This window comes from Alosa sapidissima, chromosome 4 (assembly GCF_018492685.1).
Source record: "Alosa sapidissima isolate fAloSap1 chromosome 4, fAloSap1.pri, whole genome shotgun sequence".
NCBI lineage: Eukaryota > Metazoa > Chordata > Actinopteri > Clupeiformes > Clupeidae > Alosa > Alosa sapidissima.
The window spans coordinates 6,502,117-6,529,844 of NC_055960.1; the positions used below are offsets into that span (position 1 = coordinate 6,502,117).

At 40.9% G+C, this 27,728-nt stretch overlaps 1 protein-coding gene across 2 annotated transcripts; it reads right to left on the reverse strand.

The window, feature by feature from the left end:
* Positions 1–214: 214 nt before the first annotated feature.
* gnb1b (guanine nucleotide binding protein (G protein), beta polypeptide 1b) lies at positions 215–26,881 on the reverse strand. 2 transcript variants are annotated; one of them, XM_042090903.1, is made up of 11 exons: positions 26,471–26,881; positions 18,720–18,822; positions 18,197–18,235; positions 15,652–15,758; positions 14,095–14,158; positions 13,719–13,881; positions 12,516–12,582; positions 12,160–12,361; positions 8,987–9,203; positions 5,218–5,361; positions 215–2,562 (listed from the first exon to the last, which is right to left on the reverse strand). In XM_042090903.1, exons 2-10 carry the CDS (start codon positions 18,774–18,776, stop codon positions 5,255–5,257), a joined length of 1,023 nt encoding a protein of 340 aa, XP_041946837.1. In that variant the 5' UTR covers positions 18,777–18,822; positions 26,471–26,881; the 3' UTR covers positions 215–2,562; positions 5,218–5,254. The 2 variants fall into 2 exon arrangements, with proteins under 2 accessions (XP_041946837.1, XP_041946835.1); XM_042090901.1 differs by having other exon boundaries at positions 5,213–5,361.
* Between the last annotated feature and the right edge of the window lie 847 nt (positions 26,882–27,728).

Here is a 27,728-nt window from a genome sequence, read left to right on the forward strand (position 1 = left end):
AAACCCCCATGAGAGCAGTAGTTATATCAACACTTTGTGAAGCCAGCCTCAGAAATTAAAACATTTGATAAACAGGAAATACATTGTAAATTCACAATAGCAAAACGTTTGTACAGTCATTTGCAAGGCCTACCTGGCTGTGTGTACACAAAGCATATCCTTTACTTCCAGTTGTGAGGTGGACGACCCTTTTGACAGACAACACATGCACCAGGACATTTCAAACCTCTTTATTACATTTTAAATAACAGTACATTTTAATATAGTATCTATCTTGCATCCATCTCTCTGTTGTACACCGACAGACTGAAATAAAATACAAAAGGTGAGAGTATAGGGATCCAGAAGGATGCGGAGGTCTACAGGTTAATAATGGAGAGAAAAGGGGAATTCGTCTGTATCTGCAGTTTAACTTTTTTTTTCTTTTTTTTTAACCAATGGCAGCACACACAAATACATCACATTTATTGTACATTATCGCAGAGAAATAAAACAATTTAAAAAAAGTCACAACTATTAAAGAAAGTGCATCTGTTTACAGTGGGAAAAAAGAGAAATCTGCCATTCAGATGCCAACCCAAATCAAAGAAAGCCACATGAAATCCTTGTCTTTTTTCCTCTTATCAAAGAAAAAAAACAAAAAAAAAACAATCTAACCCCCCATTTTCATAATTTTGCTCCATTTTCAAATAGAAAAGTGTCTGAGCTGACAGGTGTTGGAGGGGAGGGGGGTATGTGGGTCAGGAATTAGTTTAAGTAGAACTTTGAAAAAGATCTTTATTGAGACCCAGTCATTGTTTTCCTTTAAAAAAAAAAGTAACAAAAACATTTTCTTCTGATCAGGACATGTATACTTAGAGTGTGTAAAAGGCTCCCTCCCCCCTCACTCAGGTGCATAGCTTTGCCAGGAGAAGGAAAGTGTGTACGCAGAAGCCAACCCATTCGACATTATGCTGTGACTGATTCAAGGGTTAATACATTATCCCAAATGAACATCAGATGTACGACAACCGTATGCACCTTTTCTTTGAAGCAATTGTACAGCATGCGACTATAAGTTCAACTCATGGCAGATTCAAAACAGGAAAAGAACATTTACGCTTAACTTAAAATTTTCAGTATCATTATTTTCAGACATTGATTTGTACAACATTTCATTCACATAAGAGGAACTGCATTTCCAAGCACAGGAAGGGCCATCTCTTGTTAAACCATCATTCTGAAAATAGGCGAGGGTGTAAAAGGGAGAGAAAATAACAGAAAGAAACAAAGAAACAAGACAAATCTAAACCCACACTAGAGCGTTCCCAGTTTTTCATCCATAACCACGCCCCCCCCCCCCAACAAAATCTATCAGAAAGGGAATTCATAACATAATATTTTACGCTACATCACCCAATGAATTGGAAAAAAAAAAAAGACTTTAAAAATAATTTTGATGACTTTTAGTTATAATGCGTGTTTCAAATGTGATAAAACATGTGCTTGGTTAGTAACGCTTGCAACGTTAGTCAAGTTTCTTTATTGTGCAAACAAAGCGGTGACAAGACAGGAAAGGAAACAGCTTGAATACAACGCTGTGTTTGCGTGCAAGTCTGATACTCATATTTACAGGAGGTCATTTCTGAATCCACTACGAGAGTACCTCAAGACTTGGAAACAGTGAAAAACTTTAAAAGATATGGCATTTTGCTCGGTATTCATAAATGAGATTCTTTTTTAACCACTCTGATTAAAATCAACTAATGCACACATTTTAAAAAAGCTAAGGCTGTATTTCATAATCATCAGCGATGGTTGGAGAGATGACGACCCACAGGAGCTTTACATGACGAGCCGGTCAGATTGACCTCTTTTTTTCTTCCTTTCTTTTTTGGCCAGACTCAGAGGATCATGATTGACAGGTGAGAGGAGCATGTTTATGAACTTTGCACACACTCGTAAATGCACCATAGATACATGATTGGCATTCTTTGAAAGCTGCTCGTGCACTCTCTTTTCAAGCTTCAGCATTAATATTACGTTGTGTTTTTTTTCCTTTTTTTTTTCTTTGTTTGTTTCATCTTTCTCATACAATTTAATTGGATTAAAAGAAATGCTAGTCTTCAACATATCTAAAGAGAAGAAATATGACAAAAAAATTACTACTATAAATCATACGTCTGAGAAATGAGCTTTTCACAAAAAAGTTAAATAATTTGTACAATTACACTCCAACATTTGCTTTCTAGACACATGATAGCCAAGCATGGGATAGGGGTGAAATTGAATGGTCCGTAAAAGGAATGCACAGTTATTCAAACTGATACCACAGGAATTCTTCCTTCTCACGTAAGCTGGGTGATCAAACAAATTGTGCTCTTCTTTGTGTAGGAAAGGCATCGGTTTCCCTTACAAGTTTCTGTTGTTGTTGCTGCTGTTGTGTTCGAGTCAGTTCTTGTTTTTTTTTCTCCTTTTTTTTTTTTTTTTTTTTTTTTTTTTCGGTGTTCGAGAAGATGCTGTGAAATTGAACATTCTAAAGTTGGAATGGTCTTCCAGTCAACTTTGGAGTTTAAATGACATCTGAAGGGAGGAAAAGAGAAGGCACAATAAGTAAGTACTGGTACGCCAGGGTATCTGCACATTTTCCAAGTGCAAATTTAAAGACCTTTTCAAGACATCTAAATGAAAAAATTAAGACTATACCACAGCAAAAAGATACATACGACAACTTAAAACTGTTTTATGCAATAGTTTTTTCTACTAATTTTAACCCCCACCCCATTTTGGATGTCTACAGAAGTTGCCAAATATATTTTGGCGAAAGAAAAATAAGTGTGTGAGAATTACCTTCACAGCTATAAATGCCCAATTTTAGGGTCTGGGCTGCTTGCTTTTGAAGCTGGCTGTACATATCTGGTTGTGCTTACTGGCTGAGGCTGACTGTTCTTCGCCTGTGTCTGTAGTAGCCTAGGCTACTTGCCAAAGACATGTGCACTGGACTGGATTCCCTTCAATATTTTTTTCAAAGTTAGACTAAGCTATTTAAATATTTTAATAGGCCTACTTTATATAATTTACTATGTGCATCTATTGTCCCATATGCAGCACAGCAAATTAAAGTTAATCCACTACTTTACATTTTGCATACCAGTTGTATCTAAACCAAATCAAAGCTTTGACTGAATCATTGTAAAACGGACCATTGACTTGTTTTAAATTAAGAGGTCCTCCTGGCATCCTGCTGAAAACTGCTGGTTTCATCTCAAACACGCACGTATTATGAACGCACGTTTTTTTTAAATGTAGCCAGTCGCCGACATTCAAAAAATATGCGGTTATATTTCACAACTTTTGCAAAGTAGGCTAGGCCTACTGGGAAATGCTGGCAATAAAGCTGCTGACAGATATTACAGGTATTATAACTTAGACAGATATTTTCTTTCCTAGGCTAGGCCAGCAACACACGGTGGAAAGATCAACTTAACATGTACAGTATTTCCTCCTGACTGCGAAAACGTTTGTCTTCTTTTTATGTCAGTCCGTGGTTCCTACATAAATTGCGCAGCAAATTATCAGACGAGTGACAGAAGCACTGCGCATATTTTGACCAGCAGTCTTCGCGTCCATAGTTTGTGAAACGTTGCTGCGTCGGAGCAAAGATTCTTGATGCCCACCGCAACTCCAAAAAGGAGGACAAATGAGCGTCCGGTTTGAGGCTGCACCGGACGCCGGACAGGGCTTTTAAAATCTATATGTCCGGCCTAAATTCGAACGTATGGCCAACCTGTCGCTAACTGGCTTACCAACTCTTTCTCCCGCTCACGTAGGCTACCTGCGTATCTCTCAGGCATGAAAACGTCAGGCATATTTGTTCATAGCCTACTGTACCGTTTTCACACCTTTAACCACACCGTGAAAAACATCTTCACTCTGCAACCACTACACTTCCTACCGTAGCCTCATAGTCACTTATACAATTGCTTTTTAAATACACGAAACCTGATGGAGACATTTCACTCGCTCTCTTGCACTCGCTCACTCGCTGGCGGTCCCATACGCAAATTTAATACCTCCCTTTCGAAAATTCAAGACATCCCAGACAATTTAAGACTTTTTTAGGCCTTAAAAACCGAAAGCTGTATTTAAGACTTTTTAAGGATCCGCGGGAACCCTGGTACGCACATACATCCAGCAACACCTGTTTTTTCTCCCTACTTCATCGAGATACTATTTAAATACCCTGTTGCAACAATAATGCTGGTATTATGATGTGAACAGGTACCGTCGCACCCTTCAGCAGGTACCATTACACCCTCTGTTGTAAAATGAACCTTCTAAAACTGATAGTTCCGGTCCTTGATTATGATTGCAGTTCTGGAAGATTCAGCCAGTTTCACTGGATTAAAACAAACTTTTTAAGTGGCATCAGTAGCATTGCATATAGCCATGTGGCATCATTTCTACCTAATAAATTGCTTTTAAATGTAGGCTACAGCTGTTAAAACGGGTTTTACCTGCTAGAAAGAAATACAATCCCAGTGGATATTTCACGTCTTATCAAAGGCTGGCGGCCGTTAAGAGTGAAGATTTTTTGTCTTAAAGCCAAGACATGTCTCTGTATTTAAGGGTTTTAACCGCAGGCTGTGAAGTTAAATGCAGATTTCTTTCAGAGAAAAACCATGCTAAAATAAAATTATGTAGTCATGAATCTGATCATGTTAGTATGACTATACTGTATGTTGTATAGTATGTGATTCCTACAGTGTAATTTTTTTTTTTAAAAATACTAACGTCATAGAAACGTAAACATATTTAAATTGATTAAGAAAGCCACCGCTATGGTCACCAATATGGTTTGATTGATTTGTTTTGATCCAGTGAAATTTCTACCTCAATGCCACGTCATGGCTTCGGCACTCCCCAGCTGAAGAATTAAATCAAATGCGTCATACAGAAATTGTAAGCACATTTTGCTTGGAAGTGTGGGGTGTATAATTAACATCACTAACATAATGCATGTCTGTGGTGACGACTAAACTAAACAATAGGTCTTATCCTTTGTGTTATTAAAAGATCTCTTAGCTCAACACAAGCTAATATGATGAATATCTTACTACTCTACGTGGTTGTACAAATTGCCCCTTCGGGATAAATAGTGTTTGGAATTAAATTGATGAGTGCAACCAATCTTTTTGGCTGTAGTTAAGGAGTGGGCAAGGGGAGGCCGAACCTTACTATCACTGCCGCGCCGTGGGTGGTGCGCCTGGTGGCCTCAGTTCCAGATCTTCAGGAAGCTGTCCCAGGAGCCGGTGGCCACCGCCATGCCGTCGTCGGTCACGCCCAGGCAGCTCACACGGTTGTCATGGCCGGCTAGCACACCTGTGGAGAGGCACAAGACCATATGCTCAACAACCAACTCGTTGCAGACATGAACAGGTGTGTGCTTGTGTGTATATCTAAAATTCAGAGCAGTGATGGAAGCAATTGTTAAAAGTACAACCCTCAATAAAAGCTAGCACAAGCCTAAGAACCAACCAGAGAAAACCAGTATCAACTGGAATAGTTTGTGAACACCAACTCGAAAATGGGCATTGAGAAAACTGCGGTAAACATGGTGCCCAGGTCACTTATATGTGTAGCAGTCTTCTCATTCATTACATTAGGATGACAACTGACAGATTCTGTGCTAGGGACCCTTCTTGCAAAATAACACCTCCAATTATCCGCCTGCCATCCCTGACACAGACACAACAAAATGGTTATCGTGGTTTTGCGTAAATATACACGCCACTTCAAAAATAGTGAACTGGCGTGTTATCTGCACGCATTTTGAGCTATCTGCGTGTATGTCAATGCCGCGTAAACATACACGCCACTTATCGTCTCACTTCCACGTGTATGTCAACGCCAAGTATATGGCGTCCTCTAGGGTTAGGGTTATGGCATTGATAAACACGCCAAAAATGCTACTATGCGTTACATAACACGCTAGTGGCCAATGGCGTGTCATACATACGCAGTTCATCATATCAGTCTGGACACAAACACACACGATAGCCAACTATACTCGTCATTCCCACCTTATGACCCTATGGTTTAGCATGGATCTCAGCTCGTTTCTCAGATGCCTCCATGTAGATGAATGACCACCGCCTTCCCACTAAACCTCTGAGACTGAACTTATCACACCGGCAAATCCATCTATCCAACACAATGTCAACGTAACTCATGGTACGGTACCATCATCATCATACATTGCCCACAACGATAATGATAACAATGATATTGTAATTAGGTCATGAAACAGACAGTACTTCTGAAAATAATAATCTGTGATGCTTAATATCTGTGTAACAGAACGGAACTGAAAAAACACAATAAAAACTTCATATTCAACTCTGTACAAGGAGGTGGAGGACAGAAGAGTTAGTAGTGAATAGATTACTTAATTTATTTTTTTATTTATTTTTTTGGTATTTGATGTATTAACATTTGGAATCATAATCAAAAAAAAAAATAATAATTATTCACTGACTCACACCACCCCTAATCAATGTAAAAATCACCTCTTCATCTCACATCCCAATTAAAGTTGTGAGAAACCTGGGAGTCACGCCTGGTGACCAGCTAACCTTCTCTAAGCATTTTGCCCAAGTCTCTCAGCTGTGCTTCTTTACACTAGGCTATACCAGCATGGTAGAGAAAACAGAGTGGTGACACTCCCATAAGAGACTGTGGAAAAAGATGCCAGCGCTTTTCCATGCTAGTTTCCGGGTTTTGGAACCGAACACTGTCAATCACTTGGTTAGTAGCCGATCTCTTGGTCAATAGTATACGCCATCCAGCATCAGAAATACATCCCACCCTCCTGCAAAACAGCCATTCTCCATTCTATGCTGCCAGTCTCCATTGAAGGGGTCAATGTGAAGGTGGTCAGCACATACAAGTTCCTGGGGATACACATGGACAATAAACTGGACTGATCAGCCGACACTGATGCACTGTATCGGAAAGGGCAGAGCCGGCTTTACTTCCTGAGGAGGCTGTGGTCATTCAATGTCTGCAGTAAGCTCCTCTGGATGTTTTACCAGTCTGTCATTGCCAGTGTCCTGTTTTATGCTGTGGTGTGCTGGGAAGGCAGCATTAAGGAGGACACTGGGCGACTGAACAGGCTGGTAACACGTCATTGGACAATGACCGCCACCCACTACACCGCACGCTCAATAAACAGAGAAGCATGTTCAGTGGAAGACTTCTGTCACCGTCATGCTCAACAACAAACAGGTGGAGGAGGTCCATTGTCCCCACGGTCATCCAACTCTTCTTCAACGCCACACAAAAGGGGAGGGGGAGAAATGGACTTTTCAGCATGAGCCTGTCTCTCTCAGTCCCTACCATCCCATCACTCTGTCTGCTGTCCATCTGACTGTTTTACAGGATATTTCAGCCCTTCTACACAATCTGGACTGTGGTCGTAACATCGACACCTTACAGCTTCTTCCCTGTTACATATTGTTCTTAAAGAATATTCTTTTTCTTGTTTGTTAAGCAATTATATTATGTCTACAGTCTTGTCTTTTCAGTCATCGTTAATATTTAATAACAAGCAAAGTTATTGCACTATTCTATCCCTGCACTGTGCACTTTTGCACTAGCACCATTGCACACACTCTACCATAGCACCTCATCATTTTTGACATTTCTGTGAGTGATTTTTATGTGAGATTTTTGTATATATGCGTTTCTTGTGTTATGGTTGTGTAAGCTACTGGATGCCTAAAATTTCCCTCGGGATGAATAAAGTCTCTCTATCTATCTCTATCTGCACAGATTTTTTGGAACTGTTGATCGCGTGGCGGTGACATCAAAGAGTGTCACAACTCTCTCTTTCAGAAAAAAACAGGCCCTACCTGACTAACACACAACCCAGCTCAGGCACTGACTGGCTATGTAGTACACAACCCAGCTCAGGCACTGACTGGTTATGCATATCCCTGCCTCCGCTATGGAAATGCTCTTCTTATGGGCCTCCTACATCTAGATTTTGGTCAACCACATCACTCCACTGCTCATTAACCTCCACTGACAACCAGAGATGGAAAGTCTAGCTTGAGAAAGTAAAAGACCTACCATGTATTGATTTTACCCATGTACCTAAAAACAAGGTGATTTCACTAATTAGCTCAACTACCTGGCTGAAGAGTTGAGCCAATAAGAATCAGCTGGTTTTACTGAATGGTTGGAACAAATATGTGGTAGGATTAGAGCAGACATCAGACCAGGGACACATCTCTTTCAAGATCACCTTCTACACCCCTAATGCACTTAACACACACACTTACTTCTTGTATCTGACCATTTGTAAACTTTGAGGTTGTTAAGAACTAGCAGACTACTTTGTGTTCACTTTCTAAATGTCCTCTATCTTACCGTAGCTTCATTGTTATCACTCAATTGCAAACTGCTTTGGGTAACAGTGCCAAATGAATAAATATTTAAATGATGATCAGAAATACACTAAAAGAAAATGCTTGGACATGTCTATTCTTAAGTGCAGAGCCAGTATAACAAAGTTGTAGAAATAAACAAACACTTACAATATTCTTCAAAATGACCAAAAACAATCTTAAGTATTATAAATCAAGTTTTCCATCAAGTCTCAAAGCCTATGTATATTAAAAAGTCATCTTGGGCTACACAAAGCAACAGACAGATCACAATAAAACTTCATAAGTTTACACACTCCATGTGACGGATAACAATGAAACTTCATAAGTTCACACACTCCATGTGGAGATATGTGCATTACTTAATTGTGTGTGTTTTAAGTACACACACATAATTTTCCAACCCAAGGACTTTTAAATCAAATAGGACTGCTATATACAAACTCAACTCGTAAATGTGGAACAAAGTTGAAGTGTGTGTGTATGTGTGTGTGTTCGTTCAAGTACATGTTTCGTTAACATTAGGTGTTTAGAAAAGCAGGTGTATGTCAACTTACCGGCACGGTCTGCCTTGAGGGTGTCCCAGACATTGCAGTTGAAGTCATCGTATCCAGCCAACAGGAGGCGGCCGCTCTTGGAGAAAGCCACAGACGTTATGCCGCAGATGATGTTGTCATGGGAGTAGACCATCAGCTCCTGATCGGCACGCAGGTCAAACAGCCTGCAGGTGGCATCGTCCGAGCCGGTGGCGAATGCATTGCCGTTGGGGAAAAACTGCAAAGCAGACAAGCACATGAATTAATATTACAACCTTGGTAACACCAACACCACCGGCTGGCTATCAGTACCACCAGCCCTCTATTAGAAAATCGATTCTGTTCAGTATCGCAATATTTTGTGCACACAATTAAATTAATACAGTAGTGCAAAGTATCTCATTATTTAATTATCTATTTCACTTTTATTTGAGTCTGGTTTATTCAGGGTTTATTCTCAGGGCCCAAATTTCAGCGCGGGATTGCAAGTTCCGCAACTTTAGCCATCATAATGCGAGAAATTCCCACACACATTTTACAGCGCTATCTGATAACGTTAATCTAATAATGGAGCGGCATGAATACCGGACCGGACTAAGGATGTCCCGATCCGATATTTGGATCGGATCGGCCGCCGATATTAGCAAAAAATGTGGGATCGGCCTGCACGGGAAAATCCCGATCCGGACTCCCGATCCAGTTTGTTTTCAAAACTCCGGTCCGTGTTTTCCAGCGCACCGATGTAGGTAATCCATTCCAGTTTTTTTCAGCTTTTCCCCCAAATCCGGTCCGTATTTTTCAGCACACCTAGCGACCTGTCCAGCATCCCACTTGTCTGTGCATGTCCCACTAAGAATTTAAAGTTATCGAGCAAACATTTCATGTCACAGTTGAATTAATATAGCCTAATGTTAACCGCGACCGCGAGTGTCCGCGAGACCCTCTTACTATTAAGGCTCTTACGCATGTTGCTGCTGACAGGTTGCCTGTCTAACGAATGTTATCTCCGCGATTTAAGATTGTTTGTGTAATGTATAGGCACAGCACGCACTTTAATTTCCCTATTTTTACAATCGGCTAGCCTAACAAACGCATTTAATTTCAAAAAGCAACCTGGTCAATCGCTAACAATTAAGTGCACCTAGGCCTACAACTCTACACATCCAAAAGGGTAGAAGCTTCCAGTAGGCGATCATAACTTTTTTTACCGTTTAGTCTGTGCATCGGCGCAGCCTAAGACGATGTGAATTAGTGACAGCTGTTGTCGCGGTAAACTTAAGCTCCTGTCTCTAAATAGTGTAGATAGGCCTACGTGCTATGTTGGTTGATTTTCTGTAGCCTAATAAATGCAGCCTGTAGCCTAGGTTACTTCAGCAAACCCAGACCAGTTGTGGCATCAGTTTCGCTTTTAAAACGCAACAGTGAGAGGCTTTTTAGCGCAGTCTCACTTATCATTGATGAGCACAGGAGCAGGCTGACACCTGAGCATGTTGAAATGATCACCTTTGTGAATAGAAGAAGAATCTTCCCATCATGCTCAGACTGCAGCCAGGGCAAACAGTAGAAATTGAAGGGAGTATGGAGATGGAGCAGTAAAGTGTGGAGGAGACAGCAATACTGTAGAAGGCGTTATTTGTGTTGTTATAGCCAATTCAGTGTGTGTGTGGTAATTTGACTATTTTCTACTCAGGTTTTGTGTGTGTTGCTTTTATATATAATTTTAGAATGTTTACAATATTGTTTACACTGATGGCTTTTTTAAGCCTTGGTTTACACTCTTGAGCAGAGCACTGATGCCAATTCAGTTTGTGTGGTTAATTGACTATTTATTTTCTACTCAGCTTTTCTGTGTGTTTTGCTTTTTTATACAGTTTACAATATTGTTTGCACTGATGGCTTTTTAAGCCTTGGTTTACACTCTTGTTGTTCAAGAGCAGAGCACTGATGCCAATTCAGTTTGTGTGGTTAATTGACTATTTATTATTTTGTGTTTATTTAACCCTGTTAAGAATAAACAGGTCAGCTTCTCATTACCAACCACTGTGGATTATTCAAACTAACCTAATTAAGTTGGCTAGTTGTTCTTAAGAGTAAAACCCTTTTCAACATGAGTATAACAACAAAATAAGTAAATATCTTTAATCTTTAATACATGCTTGGATCGGCCGGTATCGGTATCGGCCGATGCTAAAAGCTACAATATCGGTATCGGATCGGACGTGCAAAAAGCTGGATCGGGACATCCCTAGACCGAACGGACCAACTTCTGACTTGAATTGAACGTAACCCCATGCAGGGACACACACACACAGAGCCACTTTCCAGGTGCGCGCCCTCTCTCTCGTAGCAGGACTCGTCACCGCTGAAGTCAAGTTATGCTAGGTGCTTCTACATCAACTGCTAAGTTTAGCGATCAGGAACTGTCAGGAATTTTGCAAACACAGAAGGATTACATAGAGTGGCCATGAGACGAGAAGGAACATGGATGTGTTCTCCATTTGAAGAACGCAATTAATTGCGGACGTGCACTGACAGTTACAGACACCAAGCGCTTGGCCTAGGTTAGACTACTTTCTAGAGTGCGCATTCATTACGTGAAAGATGCTTCATACTAAAACACTTACTCCTATTAGAAAATCAAAACCAAAATCACGTAAGTAAAGACTAAGTAAAAGACTATGACTGTTCTCTCATTGACGCCTGTAATGCAATGGATAATGCAATTTCGGTTTGTAAAATATCATATCATGGCCCAAATATCGCAATAGTATTGTCACATTTTTGCCCATTCCCACCCCTACCCTCTATACCACTCAGATAGGGAGTATGAGGTTTCCCGCCCTGGTTACTACAACATTGATATACTGGTTTGAAGTGTCACTATTGCATGTGTTCTATTCCAGGTTGAACTGAAGCCCAAGCACTCAGCCACACTGTGAGACATGCAGAGCTTAACTACACGGCCCTACTCAATTACAGTTGTGCCTTTAGTCTAATTAGCTTTAAATGTTCCGTAAGTGGATTTGGATCACTGGTGGGGCCGTTTATTTCTACACCTGTTAAGAGGGAGCTTGATTACCTGATACTAATGGGGTAAACGAGAACAGACAGGGAGGATTACAGAAGAGAGGAGAGAAGAGGCAAAGGGGGAAAAAGGCATGAACAGGGGAGAGAGGATGGAGGACTTCACTCACGCAGATGGCGTTGATGTCTGACTCGTGGCCAGTGAAGGTCTGCCGGCACATGCCCTCCCGTACGTCCCAGAGCTTGGCTGAGGCGTCACATGCGCCCGAGACGAATAACCTGGTGTCCGGGGCCAGGGAGAGACTCATCACATCACCGGTGTGACCCGCAAACGTGGTGGTCTGCTGGCCAGTCTCAATATCCCACAGGGCACTGCACAGAAACACAAACTTCAGTTTGACCAACGCTTGCATGTACACTTGGAATAACGTCAGCCGTGGGATATTACAACCACTACTGAAGCTAAACCCTCAGGACACACCAGGGGGAGCAGTGGAGTCACCTATATGCAGTTCCCCCAACTCACCAGGTGGTGTCGCCAGAGCTGGTCACAATCTGGTTGTCATCCACGAAACGGCAGCAGGACAGGTAGCCTGAGAGACAAGACAACATTCACAACTTTGCTGCCAAGTGGAACAAAACTCACCACACATTGACTGGGAATACCCCTGAATTTGCATGAACAACACTGGGCCAGTCAAAAAGAATGTGGATGACTGGCAAAAACAAGTCCTTAAGGAAAAACCCACAAAAAAAAAACATTGTGTCAGGAGAAGTGTGTTTAAATACAATGATATCAATGTTAAATCTACTTCCCTTTCCTGTACGCGTGAACACTTTGTGCCCTTTGTGGCAGCATCATACAGTTCCATTACACATAGGTAACCTGTGCAACATATCAAAACGAATATATGTGCTGCAAGGGCCATTTCATTCATTACAATTAAACGGTCTGGCATCACAGTTAAAACATCCTCAAATGTTTGACAACTAGGCAGTAAAAAGTGTGTCAATGCACTAAACTTTTTTAAATGTAGCACTGGTGCTACAGCGGTTAAAAGATCTGTTGTCCAAGATCAGTTGGACTGTTTGGATAGGCCTACACAAAAGTGGACATGCTTTGTAATTGCGTAGACCACAATTACCAAGTTAAAATCAAAGTAGCCTACATCTATTATCCTTCTCACAGAAGTATAGCCTACACACAAACTTCAAACAAACAAACAAGCGTTTCACAGGGAGGCTACACCGGGAACGTAACTGAAGTGCTCAGTTCGCGACCCGCAAAAATAGTAGAAGACTGGTCAATCTTTTTCGAACGTACGCGCCACTATCACTGATCACAGAGGAAGCTAATTTCTGTAGCCTCCCCGTCAGTCTCACACGCATGCATTGTGTCATACGCAAAATTGTATCGCACCAGGGCTACATTGGTAAATCATCCATCGCACAGTGATTTTTGTGTAGCACGTGTGACAAATACGTCGTCGCACTGTACAGCCCTGCACTGGCGGCGACATTCGCGTCTATGGATTTGATAGAACAATTTTCTGAACTTTGGTGTCAACACACGCCAGTGGGCTTTGCTCCATTAAAAGTAATGGAGTTCTAAACTCTGGCATCACTTGATACGCGTCAGACGTCGTCAGTGAGCGCTGGCCTTAAGAACAAGGGTATCTCGATGGGCAGCTGTGTGGAGTGCAGATCTGCGGTCTGCATCAACTCTCACCCGTGTGGCCGGCGAGCTCGCGGCTGACGCGCACGTTGCCTTCGCGGGTCTTCAGGCTGTAGATGGAGCAGATGTTGTCCAGGCCACCGCAGGCCACGTAGTTCCCTGAGGGCGCGTAGGCGCAGGTCATCACCCAGGATGAGCGCAGTGGGATGGCGTGGACCTGAGAGGACACAGCGAAGCCCACAACTTACAAACACAACTGGAAACGGGTCTATGGCCTATAGAGCCAATCACATTTTGGGACTATGAATTATATAAAAAAGGAGGCCTGCCAATAACTGGCACAATTTGTTAAAATTGAATTCACTGCTTAAGACTCATCTCAAATTCAGGCACTCTGATGTGTGCCAAATGTAAAGGATAAATTCGTTACCTTGTTTGTGGTGTAACTGTCCCAGATGATGAGCTTGCCATCCTGAGATGCACTGACCAAGAGCCTGTATTGGAAGAGGAGGTTATAAACAGCTCATGAGAAGACAAGAAGCTGAAAGGTCACATGACCAAGCTCTTTTCTAACAGGAGGATTTAGTGTTGATTCGTCCAGGTCCCCATACACTGCTCACACACACACACACACACACTGCTGTAAGAAATGTACACAGAACTAGACAACCACACAATGTTCAACATCTCACAAGCTAATTCAGGCATATTTTAGTTACACCAGAAAGAGGATCGCAGTTCAAATGTGTCTACTGCACTGTAGTGTAATTAAGAAGTCTTGATCACCGGTGGATCTTCATATGGCCTTATGGAGATCCAGACAAATGAGACCTTGTCTAATTAAAACACTGAGATGGAGGGCAGAATTCCCTCTTGCCATTGCACTTCACTTGAAAAGCTCTTAAACAAGGCATGTCTGGCCTGATGTGTAAGAAGCCTGTTTGACTAGGACTGTGACACTGCTGCAACAACTCACCGGTTAGTCATACCATCCTACAGTGTAGATGGTCTCCCACTCCAGACACAGTGCTGGGGTGTAGGAAACCACCTGTCTACCTGCTACCTGTATCACCTGCTCACCAGGACGCCTTACCTTCGATGTTACAATAATTAAAACTAATATTCACGGCAATCTCTTTAAAGGTAGTGCAGAACTAAATACTGTGACTTTATATTGCTTGTTGCTTGTTATATTGTGATATAGAATATGCTTTGCAGACTCTTGCTTGGGATTGATAGCTGAAGCGCAAGGGGATGGGGGGGGTGTACTTTGTGTGGACATGACTTTCTCCCCAGAATTGTTTTCTTTAACAGACTGGGAGATATTAAAAATGGGTTCAGTGTCACTCTGCAATATGTCTGCAAACAAGTTGGCCATTGCTCTATTAGTAAACTTGTCTTTAAAAGTGAATAGATTTCTCATCTGTGTGTGCCCATTTAAGTGCTCATGAAGAGTTTTCCTGTCCGGTCCGTTCTGTGTCATTTCAATTAGTCCTGTCCATCAGCTTCTCCGGTCATGATACAGGATTAACTACCCTCCGCTGTTGACAGAACTACTGGCACTGAACTGAGCCTTTTTTTTTTTATAAACTTTGCACTGCTACCACGCTGTTGGCAGCTTCCCGACCATTTGACAAATGCAGATGTCAAAAGGATTAGCTTGACAGTGAAAATAAGCTGAAATGAGATGAACACACAGTTGTCTTCAAGACAAAATAAAACATGATAACTCTGACAACACATTTCACACACTCTTGGCATGTGAATACTTAAAGACCGCTTATGACCATATGAGCAGTAACATGGCCACATTCTTCTGTTTCCAAATCACACAGAGGTGCACGATGGAGACAGGTGGCATAGTCAAGTTACATAACCACCATCACCAGAGCGTCGCTGCCTGTCTATAAAGTTTACCTTCTTCTACACAAATGCTTGCCCAAAATGGCATCAACACTTATTTGCAGTGTGTTTAAAAGGACATTACCTAGAGTCAGTGCCCCAGTGCATGGCATAGATCTTTGCAAGATGCCCCCTCAATGTTCGTCTTGTGCGCATCTGAATCCTTCCAACAGGGTCAATGTTGGCGGTAATCTGAAGAAAAAGGAGCATTTTCCCAAGAAGTCAACAACGAGACAATGGTACTATAGATATTCCAACTGCAGTGTTTGCTGGGGAGCACACCTTAAAAAAAAACAATAAACAAATGAAACAAATGGATGGAGAAGCTGAAGTTTCACCTATTTTGCATACATCTTGCATAATAGTGTTCCACTGAAACTAGAGTGACTTTTTATATCTGTATCAGTGGTGACACATTCTGCTGCTCTTTCTAACAATGCAACATATGTTGTGTAGCAGTTATAGCATTTATTACCTGTAAATTCAGTATAATTACTGTAGAACAGATAAACCGTCTAATTATTCATGCACCCCTAGATGACAACAGCAGGTACAAACAGTCTTTGTATATTGGGGTATTGAATTTGAAGTCACCTACCCCTGTATATAAATAAGATTTGTAATGTTTATGTCAATAATTGACAAGACAAAAGTGGCATTGTTTTTTAATCAGGGGAGCAGTTTTCAGAATACATTATGTGCTAACATAATTGCAAAAGGGTTCTCGACTAATGTAGAAAGAAATGGCTGATTTTTAATGCAATATCGTAACACCTCCATTTATCACCCATTTCGTTCGAAAATTATAAAACAATTAAGTTTTTCAATACTTCAAAATAACATTTGATAAATTAACCTTACATTTTTCAGTAGCCAGTTTTTCAGTAGGTGTGTAGATTTGAACAAAATCTGGTTTGGTTCTTACCGGGGCTTTTACTGCCTGAAATATCCGATTTTGTTTACCGCACTCGGAAGTTAGTGTTGGCCTGGTGGGTCGTCTACTTCCACCCTTTCAACAGCACATGAAAGGTTAGACTGAGAATTCTCATCGCTACCATCAAAATTCCACTGGAGCTCCAAGTGGATTTGTACACGCAGCCTTACAAGACTGTTTACAGCTCTTTGAGTCACGGTAAAATGTAATTTTTGGTACATAGTAGGGCTGTAACGATACAAACCGAATCGCGAGGTTGGTGTATCACGATTTTTGACCCACGGTTCAATACGAACCTAGATTTATTTATTTATTTATTTGGGAGAGGTCTAGACATTTTATTAAATAACATTTTAATAGCCTACCTTACACCAGAGGATTAGAATATAATATATAGTATGATATATATGTATTATTTTATATCCTGATATAAAAATATTTTAGCCTACTGAATGTCTGATATTTAGCCTATGACAGCACACTGTATGCAGATTAACCTATTACTATTTTTATCACAACTCTACCTCTTTAATTCAGCTGTCTGGTTGAAGCCTGGAAATATTGTAAACAAAGTAGCATAGTTGGCTAGCTTATCATAGTCTACCGATTGGACTGTTCAGTTCCCCCATGTGTGTTTAGTTTCAAGGTAATACTTGTTCTCCTTGGGACAGGCCCTTTTGGGAAACGTTTTGGTATTGAGATGATCAGTCAACTTGAATGCAGAGTTTTACAATGTGCAGCATGCTAATGATGCTAAGCTGATTTAATAGTAATTTAGCTAGTCGTCTTCTATGCGTCCTTGCTTTCGAAAGTGAATGTTTTATTTGGATTGTGTTGGCGGAGCCGCGAGTGTTCAATTAAGCAGGAGAGAGAGGGAGAGCGAGAGAGCGGGGCAAGGAGAGGGGGTTCACTTCTATACTGTTTGGTAAAGTTGAACACATAGTCTACAATGAAAGCAACGAGAGGTATGGAATTATTATTTATTTATTTATCTTTGGACAATGTAGGCTACCGGTAAGTAAAGCGGGAGTGTGTTGCTTATACAGCCGCGTAAGCTGCAAAGCACTGCGTGAAACACTAGAAAGGGTGTGTCGCGGTTCTGCCTTTTCACACCGCGACACAGTATCGTGGATATGAGAGTCGCGATTTTGGTTTCGAATCGCATATCGCCCTAGTACATAGCTAATTTAGATACACTTGTGGTGTGGGTGCTTGCGTTTCTTTAGGAATCCGCCGTCTTGGTTTGTATGGAAATGAATAGTAAGTGACATATGTAAGAGGACGGAAACACGGGACTGGTGGTAATAGGGGGCGATCTGATATCTGCATTACCCATTATGCGCAACCATTCATCCAATGTTCCAAAGGCACATTCTGTTTACTAATCTGATATCATTTCAAAAGGCTAACTGAGAAAACATTGGAGAACCCTTTTGCAATTATGTAAGCACATACTGTAATCTGAAAACTGTTGCCCTGATTAAAAAAAACAATGTAACTGATCTCAGCTGGTATTCTGTCTATAATGGAGTGGAATGAAAATTTGTAAGTGACTCCAAACTTTTGAACGGTAGTGTATGGCACTCTTGGCTACAGAGCAGTGATGGAATGTGTATGTTTGTTTGTTTGTTTATGTGTGCAGGGATGGGAGGAAAGGGCATGACGTTTCAGGGTACTGTCTAGCATGGAGTGTTACCTGTGAGAGCGTAGCATCGGCACATGCTTTCCTGGCATCCTGGAAGTGGATGAAGAGATAGAAAAAATTACTCAAGGGTAAGACTCATCTTTCCCTCGGTCACCCCCGCCACACACACACACACACATTCTCTTAAACCATTTCCTTGTTTTTACATCATAATATTTACGACATGTTTTCACTTCCATTTACAAGCTCTGCACAGTTATATAATGCCATGGAGCTATGGAAATGGGCATCACCAGATTTGCATGTTTTTCAGTTATGCAAACCTGTCCGTGGTCTGGCTACCACAGGCTGTCACTGTGTTTCCCTGGCCACAGACCCACAGAAATAAAACTATCAGGTCTGGCACACATCCATTTTGTTACTGGAATTATCGGAGGAATTTGTTGTATTTCTGTGTTCATTCGGGGAATACTTTGTGAAACTAGCCTGGACTCCAAGAGTTAGTTTGTTGCCTGAAACCCATACAGCAAGACTTGTGTGAGAAGGAAGACTAGGAGGAAGAATGGGTCCTTACTCGGATCTGGTTCTTGAGTTGCTCAGCCTCCTGGCGTAACTGGTCCAGTTCACTCATTTTCCTCCACTAGAAGTCTGCTTCTCTCCAGCTGCCCACACACGGTCTGAAACACACACACAGATCAAGAGAATTCACTCACTCACAGCCCCACACAACACCAAATACACTCTTCTCCCAGCTCGCCCACTGCGAGTGTTCACATTACATACACACACACGTAGCCTATGATGTTCACACACTTTTAACTTCATCTTCACAGAAGTGATGATCAACCTTAAACACTGGCAGCCTTTACAATGTTATCTAACCACAGACGTACCAACTTATTTGTGGACCTGTGTTTTGGATCCGATGGGAATGACACACAATTCTCTTTCAGTTTCATTTTTACTTGGGCCTACAAACCTAGAAGCTGTAGCCCAACAGACATCACATACACTGGTAGTGGAGATGGTGGGGACTGAAAATTGCTGAATATTGCCAACTTCTGATAGGCTTGCTAAATGCCTAGCATTTATAAAATGTGCAGGCAGAGTGGTGGTACAAAGGCAGGGCAAGACCAAGTTTTTTCTCTCTACCCATAATCCTTTCTATATCCATGTTGCTGTTGTCGTCTCTGCACTTTGCCACTGACATAATCCTCGGACACACTTGATTCAGCCTCTGACAGGTAAATCCTGTTTAAGGTTGTTAAGATATGAGGAGTTGCTGATGGGAAAAACAGCACCTATCCCACTGACCCCAATCCTCAGAGGGCAGGTGCACACGCACACACACACACACACACACACACACACACACCTCTCAGGTTCAGACTAAGCATCAACATGTAATTGTCACCACTTACTGCTTTCAGAAGAATAAGGAAATCAAACTGCTACCTGACAGAAAGGGTAACAGAGAGCAGGTCCTTGACTCGCATAACATTGCTAAATAAGATTCATATATGATAAAAGTTAACCGTTTCCCCAAAACTTATCCTAAGAGAGAGAGAGAGAGACCTTGCTTTAGCACTCCTCAAACAGTTATCTCTGACTTTAAGACTGGCACATGGCTGTCTCCTTAGCTGCCATCAGAGATTATCTCCTTAATCTCATCCTACAGCAGTAAAATGCCAGTCCTTACCTGATGGTCTATTACTCATCCCCTTTTATGCTTAAATATCTCATCCAAGCAAAACACACATCATTGATTGTGACTATACACAATCTGTATAGTTTGAAGGGTTCAACACAATGGCAAAAAAACAATATTCCCACTGGCAACAATACCCCAGACATACCTTGCATACCAACTTGATCTTACCAATCTTTCCTTACCTTGGTGATAGTTTTAGAGTGGTCTGTGAGGATCTGAGAACCAACTCCACTTCATAATACACCATCACTCCACATTATGTGTGAATTAATGGAAACTAACTTTCCCTGACCCAGTGAGCCAGCCTTTAACCTGTTCAGTGTTTCCAAATCCTCTCATCTTGCTTGTCAAACGTCACCATTATAATAATAATTCCTCCATTTCACCTTCAATGAACACTTGCCACAGAATAAATCTCAAAATGCAACTGAGGTACATCCACACAAACATTTGCTGACCTTACTCCACTTTGTTATACTATCCAGTAGGCTCTACTCCTACCCCCAACCACGCTCCCACCCCAAATACAGAAAACCCTTCTTTTGGCACAGTAGAGATTTGGAGATACTGAGCAAGCGATTTCCTGCTTCTGGAAGCTTCCAAATACAGCTGATGCAACAGCTACCCTCAGGAGAGGATGAGATTTATTTTTTTTTTTTAAACGTTGTGCAATTTGTTTATATCAAGAGGATTTCTTGGCTCTTAAAAGTCAGAACCTGAAGCAAACCCACAGCTTTGTGTCTTGGGTTCTAAAGGTCCATAGCATTGGGCATGCAGCTTGTTCCTTTTAGCCTAGAAATCTACACGCGAATTACATTTGCTGCCAGGGCTAGTCTAGCAACTCTCCGTTGGCTTGTGAGCTCCAGAAATCGAAACTCAATCATGCCAATGAAATCGTGTATAGAGTCGTTAGGTGGTGCTGTTGGCGAACAGTGTGACACGAGTTAAGCTTTTATTAACTTGCCAAACGTTTGAACTAGCCAACTAGCTCCGCTGGTGGGAAACGCATGGGACTCATAGCGCTGCCGCTGTCCTATTGCGTGCAGAGGGAATTTGAAAGACAACTGATTATCCCGCCCCTCGGACTGAGCACTGCGAACGGTGAGTGCCCAGACCCTACATTTTAATGTGGGTCTGGCTCGTCAGGCTATGTTCCTTTCCTTCTCATCATCGAAACAAGCACCTGACAAGAGTCAGCTGATAGTGTGGCAAACAGAGGAGCTGGCGAAGGGACCCGAGGGTGTGGCACGCTGCCTTTCCTCAGGGTCTGTCAAGGAAGACGACTCCAGCCCGACGCTTTATTCACCATTCCAATAACACCCCGCCGAATGGCAGTTTGCTCATAGTGACAACTCACTTCTGTGCAAGAATTCAACTTAAACTGAATCGGATCAAGGCGGAATATGGGAGCTGCATTGGTCAAAAATGTACTAATTTTCAAATCCATTTTGATGGTATACGGTCATGTGAAAGACCAATGAACATATCAGTTGTTCTCACTAATCTTGGCTATGCACTTTTCTATCTCGATAGAAAACTGCAAAACCTATGAAAGCTTTTCTTGCATTCACATCACATCAGTTTTTTTAGCAAACTTTTATTAAGTGGGCTGTTGCTGACAGAGGTTTGTGGAGGATTTTAAATGCCTCCAAATCAAAACTAAACCACATAAAATGCTCTGAGGCCAAATGAAAGCGAAAAACATTAGTAAAAGTGAAACTAAATTTGTCAATACATTCAATGTAATAGGTTTTTCATGAAAACCAGGCTGGTCATTTTAGGGGTGTAACGGATACAAAACAAATCACAATTTAGTACGTACCTCTGTGTTGAAGTCACTGTTCTGTTAATTTTCAGCACAGTAAGCCTGAAAGTACTGCTGCTAGCCTAACATTCACTACAAATATAGTTGATGCTCAACCCATATAAGCAGGAATAATATTTTGAAAAGGTGTCAAATACTTTTGCTGTTAATTAACTTAACTGACATATGGCCCGCCACTTAATATGTTTGTGTGGGAACTGGAATTTGAAACATGGTCAGCATGCAAAAAAGCCCACTGTTTAACTCTGCATTCGGTACATCTACACCTATACATCAATACTGAACCTAACGTCCGGTATCGAAATGGTTCAGTACCAATATGTGTACCCTTAGTTACATCCCTAGTAGTTATAGGCTATTCCTGCACACAGACAGACAAGTCACATCAAAAACAAAACCTCCATGTTTGAAATCTGTGAATTGACTAGGCCTTACTATGATAAATCACCATCCATTTCAATTACATAACTTGACATTCACATTTATTCATACATTAGGCCATTAACCCTAAACCTAATGAACATAGGCTACAGTGAATAACTGGACTACATTGCAAATGTTTGCACTCGGACACAAAATAAGCTCCATTTATGACATTAATATCCATCATTATGCAGCCTAAATTGAGCCACTGTGGTATGCATCCCAGATGCAAACCCATCAAAGGTGAAAAAGATGTGAACCCTCAGGAGTGATCATTTTGGTACAAAGAAATGGAACCATCAGGGGCTGACTGTCAAACTGGCACTTTGGCTTAGGATCTCAACTTTCTAACATCTCTAACAAAGTTCTATCAACAGCAATATAATACAAGCAGACTTTGGAACGGCAGGTATACTACAAAAATGTTGGGACTACATGGACATTATGTCAACAATAAATTCACATTGTGAATGACGTTTGTCAAATTAAAAACAACACATCATATGCCCGGTTATATGCCATATCATAATGCTGTAACAGTTTCTAAGACAAACTGGCTGTCAAAAACTGACATACCTTTGCATGTGCCAAACACAGAAGCAACTCTGAGGGTGTGGTGTGGTTTGTCATTTGATTCCCTAAGACACTGTCCTGGCTGTCATTTAGTTGCACATCATGTATAGATCACATCATGTATAGAATACTGGATTAGTCAGAAACTAATACAATTTAAGAGACTCATGCTGGTCAACTTCCTGGCTCTATCATATTTGAGTGGTGTTGATACTTTCTTTCAATAATTTCAGTTCAGCTAAAGCAGGATCATAGAAAAGACCATAACCAGCAATATCACTAACGGCAGCAGTAATCCTAAAAGCTAAAATCCACAGACAGTAAGTCTTTAATCCCATTCAGAACCTCCAACAGGAAAACAGCTGGCCAAAGCCAACCCCGGGGTCAGGAAACCCTACAGCAGCATGTTCTGGTTTACAACTAGGACATAATCTTTTTCCAGCACCTCTTATTTAACCCACTACTGATGGTTTCACTAATCCCCATCAACATCTGAAAACATAATGCATATAAAATACCTAATAATGACAATTTAAACAGGGATCCACCTCATTCTTCACGTTTCTATCCCCCCCCCCCCCCCCCCCCCCCACTGCAGACTATATAATAATTATGTAGTCTTCACATCCTATCATAAATATGGTGATCACCAGATCTGAGCATATGAATGATCAAACATATGAATGACTACTGGGAAGTCGAGAGGGGCAGGTCACTTCCAAAAATAGCGAGGCATGGTATGAATAGATAAGAATCCGTTTATTTAATACTATGGTGTGCTACAATAATCATGTAGCATACAAAAGTTATTTTCTTCAACAGAACGCCATCTAAGTTAGCACAAGATGAACCTCTGGAGCTCAATTTATTGCATTTAATTCATCTATGTAATTTGCCAAAGCATTGTTGACTGTTGGTATTCTTATAAGATACACTTAAGACATCATCTGTCTCTTGACACACAAAACCTCTTTTTTTATGACGCGAAAAGACATCTAACATATAAACAATGTCTTTGACAGGACGACTCTAAAAAAAGATGCCTTATTTGTGCTAGATTTCTGACCAGGGACTTGAATGCATGAGAAATGGTGCTTACGATTTCCGAACTCTGAACAAGCACTTTATGGCAGAGATACATTCGATTCGATTTCGAAGAGACAAACTTCACCTACAGACGGTGTCAATTCGTTGCCCATTTTAAGCGATTACAGTTGTAAATACCTAGGCGTATTTCACTTGGATAAAAAGTCCAGTTATTTTGCATCAGACTAAGTAAACTGCCGTGAGATTTGATTTCCATGTGAAAGATGTACCCACAGCTCGTCAGGGATCCTGGTCCATTTAACCATACAAAAATGTACGAACGCGGAGATGAATAATTAGTTTGAATCAATCGGTGCATTTGTTGCACTTAGAGAAACAGTCACGCCTTAACCTAAGAAAAAAAACATTTATTTAAGATAAACCATGGCGCTCATGTAGAATTGCCACCACACCAAATTGTCTTGGTCTTTTCGAAGGCTCAATCGATGTCTTGCAGAGTGAAACCAGCAAGGATTGCAAACGCCATCTTGTTCTGTAGCTACCGCTATTTAGGCCCAATACTGCATAACTCATTGATCCCGATAAGTTCCCGGTCGTGTGGTAAAGAATAGTGTCCGAGTTTCGTTTAGCTGTTAAGAGTACACTTGGATTTTAAAACTAGTTTGGTTTGCTAAATTAAACCCTCTATCCAATGCAACGGGGGTAATTTTTCACCAATCATTCAAGTGACCTCAATTGCGGGCTAAGCTAAGTAGCTAGCTGTTTCTCGTCCTTTAAAGTAGGCTGTTCATTCTGATAGCTTGTTAGCTATGATAACAATACACATGTATAATACAGTTTTAGCTTGCATTCAACTATAATCGAAAACGCAACACAATGTCGTTTTACATCAACTGTGATTTTGTACTTGATCTACACAAACTGATACTCGTCTACTGTCGAACAGCGCATCATTGTGGCTTTGGGCAGGGACCTACGTTAGCTAATGTTCGCTAGCAAGCAACGGAAGAATATGTTAGCAAACCAGCTAGCACTTATTACAAACAAGACTTTAAAACTAGGCCTGTAACGTTAGTTGGTGGAATGAGAAATCACAGTAGCAGCACAGCGTGTAACTTTACATCTCACAGGATAAGCCAATTAACGTCATCTTATTATCAAGCTGTTAAAGGCGTCGGTCCTATTTAATTCGATGAAGGATTAGAACCAATTAACCTGGGAGCTCACCACCTAAGTAAAACGCACGCTTAAATAGCAAAACTGAGTGATTAACTGGCTGATACGGCTAACTGGGTGAGCTAGTAATAACTGTTTACACATTTGATTTCCAAGCCAATGTGAATCACCATACTCCTTCCAGTACGATCAAGACAGGAAATACAGTCAGTAACGTTAGTCAAACTAATCGACCCAGCAGGGAAGCCTGTCAGCTTGGTCAAGTAATTTGGCTTTCAAATGAACTAACTTAACACATATTTGTCTAGCTTCGATGTAACAAGCTATGGTTACATAATTTAAAACTTGTTGTAAAGAGCGAACTAACTATGATTGACATTACATGAAGAACGCAAGGTTTAGCGTTTCCGCCACCTAAAAATTACTATTCAACACTCATACGACAACTACTTGCAAACTTTCTAGCTAACGTCACTGTTAACCAGGTGATTTTTTTATATCATTTGCTGATTCTCCTAAGGGATAAGTATTTTTCGAAGTGATATTTTGCCAATTGACGATATCTAGCAATATTTCATTCGCAAAATGAGATGTTAAAGTAACATGTTTACTTCAGAGGATGACCCGAGACTTGACTTGGGATTATGATGGTGACCTTAGTTAATGTTGACTAACTAACGAGGTAAACATAGTAATACACGTTATTTAACAATCACAGAGTTGTGACAAACACGTTAAGTTAGAACTACTGCCAGCTTCGTCATCACACTTGTCTATTTCTATTGCTGGATAACGTCAATCTATGAAGATACAACTTAATGTCTTCAATTAACCTAAAGAGTAAATTAACGTTACTTGAGGAAGTCAAGATGATACATAAACAGCCAAGTTAGTGCTAACCGTAACGTTAACGTTATCAATGACTGGAGTTACAATTTTAACGTCAACTTAAACTGATTAATCAGGGAGGTTAGCAAACAACTTACAATGCTGTATGTGTTGCTTAAACCAATCCGTAAGATTAACATTAACGGGTTATCAAACAAACAGAATATGTCTCACTAACGTTATAACGTTCCTCACTCTAAAAAAAAAAAATCAAATTACAGGCCAATTACACAACGTGAGTTAGCCAATTCCCTCAGAGGCTTGTCGTTTGCAAACCAGCTAATTTGCCTCTCTGTTATCTGGCTAGCTAATATTAACATAACGTTATACAACACGGTTTAAACGTTACTGTAACTTTTTGTTAGATTGAAATGCAAAATGATCAAACATAACCAGTTCATAATGCAATTTCATGAGGATAACTTTATTTGGGGTGAACCTAATTAACCTCAACTACTAACTGTTAAAATGAAGCTAACGATGTAGCCAAGTAATCTAGCGTTAGTTCAACCATTTCTCCTAGCTAGCTAGCTTGATGTCTGAAGGAAGTCCTGTGATGGCTAGCTATCTAAAATACTAACGTTACCCCACCCCCCAGAAAACACAGAGAACTATTGGCAATAACGAACAGTGATTTTTGAATCTTATATCCACAGATTAAACAGTACTTATATCCCCTTACCTGTACTCAGTCGTTGTTGGCTTTTGTTTAAATCGCATTGACCGGAAAAACAATAATGTTGCTCTGAAATCCACAGATCAACGAACAAACAAGACTAGCTAGCTTGCTAACTAGCTTCGGAGGAGCGGCACTTCCCGAACGAGCCCAGTATTTCAAGAACCTGTGTCAACTGTGAAAAATCACACTGTCTTTGAGGGCGACAAGACGGAGATATCCGTTTTAATCACAGGGAGGAACAATCATTGATGTCCATACATCAGTTTTCACGCCGTAATGTGTCCGTTTGGCGTCCCTTCCCGTGGGTTTCCTTGAAGGAACAGTTTACTGACAATTCTGTCCTCACCCGGCCATCAGAAAGCGAAGAGATGGGCGCGGTAACCCTGCAGCCTGCCTTGGGAAACCCCACGCTGCAGTAACGTTGTCACGCTCAGTAGGAGCGACCACCCGAATTTTGAACGCCGACAGGGGTCCTGGATAAAAATCAAATACCCATAAATTCCTCCGATTAGTTTATCGAATATATTAAAATAAACAATACAATCTGTATGTTTACCTGCAATACAGTAAAGCCTTAACTAAAGCTTATTGATAACAAACAGCATATCTGTAGCCACAGAGAAACTTTTTTTTTTTTAGTTATTGATTTTCTCAGTATTTTGACGTGTTTTAACTGTTTCTGAATCAACTGTCGTTTTCAAATTGGCCTATCAACTAATGGAGCGTGCATCTATATTAGTAGGCTAGCTATGCTAGTCTAGGCTACTCGATAGTTTTGCAATACCTTTCAAGAAAATTATTACATATGTAGTAAACAGCCTTTTTTCAACATTTTCTAAGAATTAGAATAGTAACCTTTATCACTTTAACACTCAACAGCTCAAATGAGAATATATCATATTTGATTTGATAGTGGTAGAATGCTAGCTAGGTTTTGAAATAACAAAGGAATTAGAACATTTAAATTGGGAAAATTACATAGGCCTATGCTTTGCCACATTAAGCCATAACAGCCGTTCAAGCCAGCCATTTATTGAAATATTATTTCGCTCTCTAGTTTCAGGGATCTTAAACTACATTGCCAGTGTTGCCAATTTGCTACCTGTGGCAAAGTGGGACAGTAGCCAATCACTTAATGTGAGCCTCTGTTATGCACCCTTATTGCCTCACCAAGCCATCAGGCATTAGTAAGCAGGGCAGCCTCTGTCACTGACATAGAATGTATGGGGACACGTGAAATACAAGGGGCTGCCGCATCAGG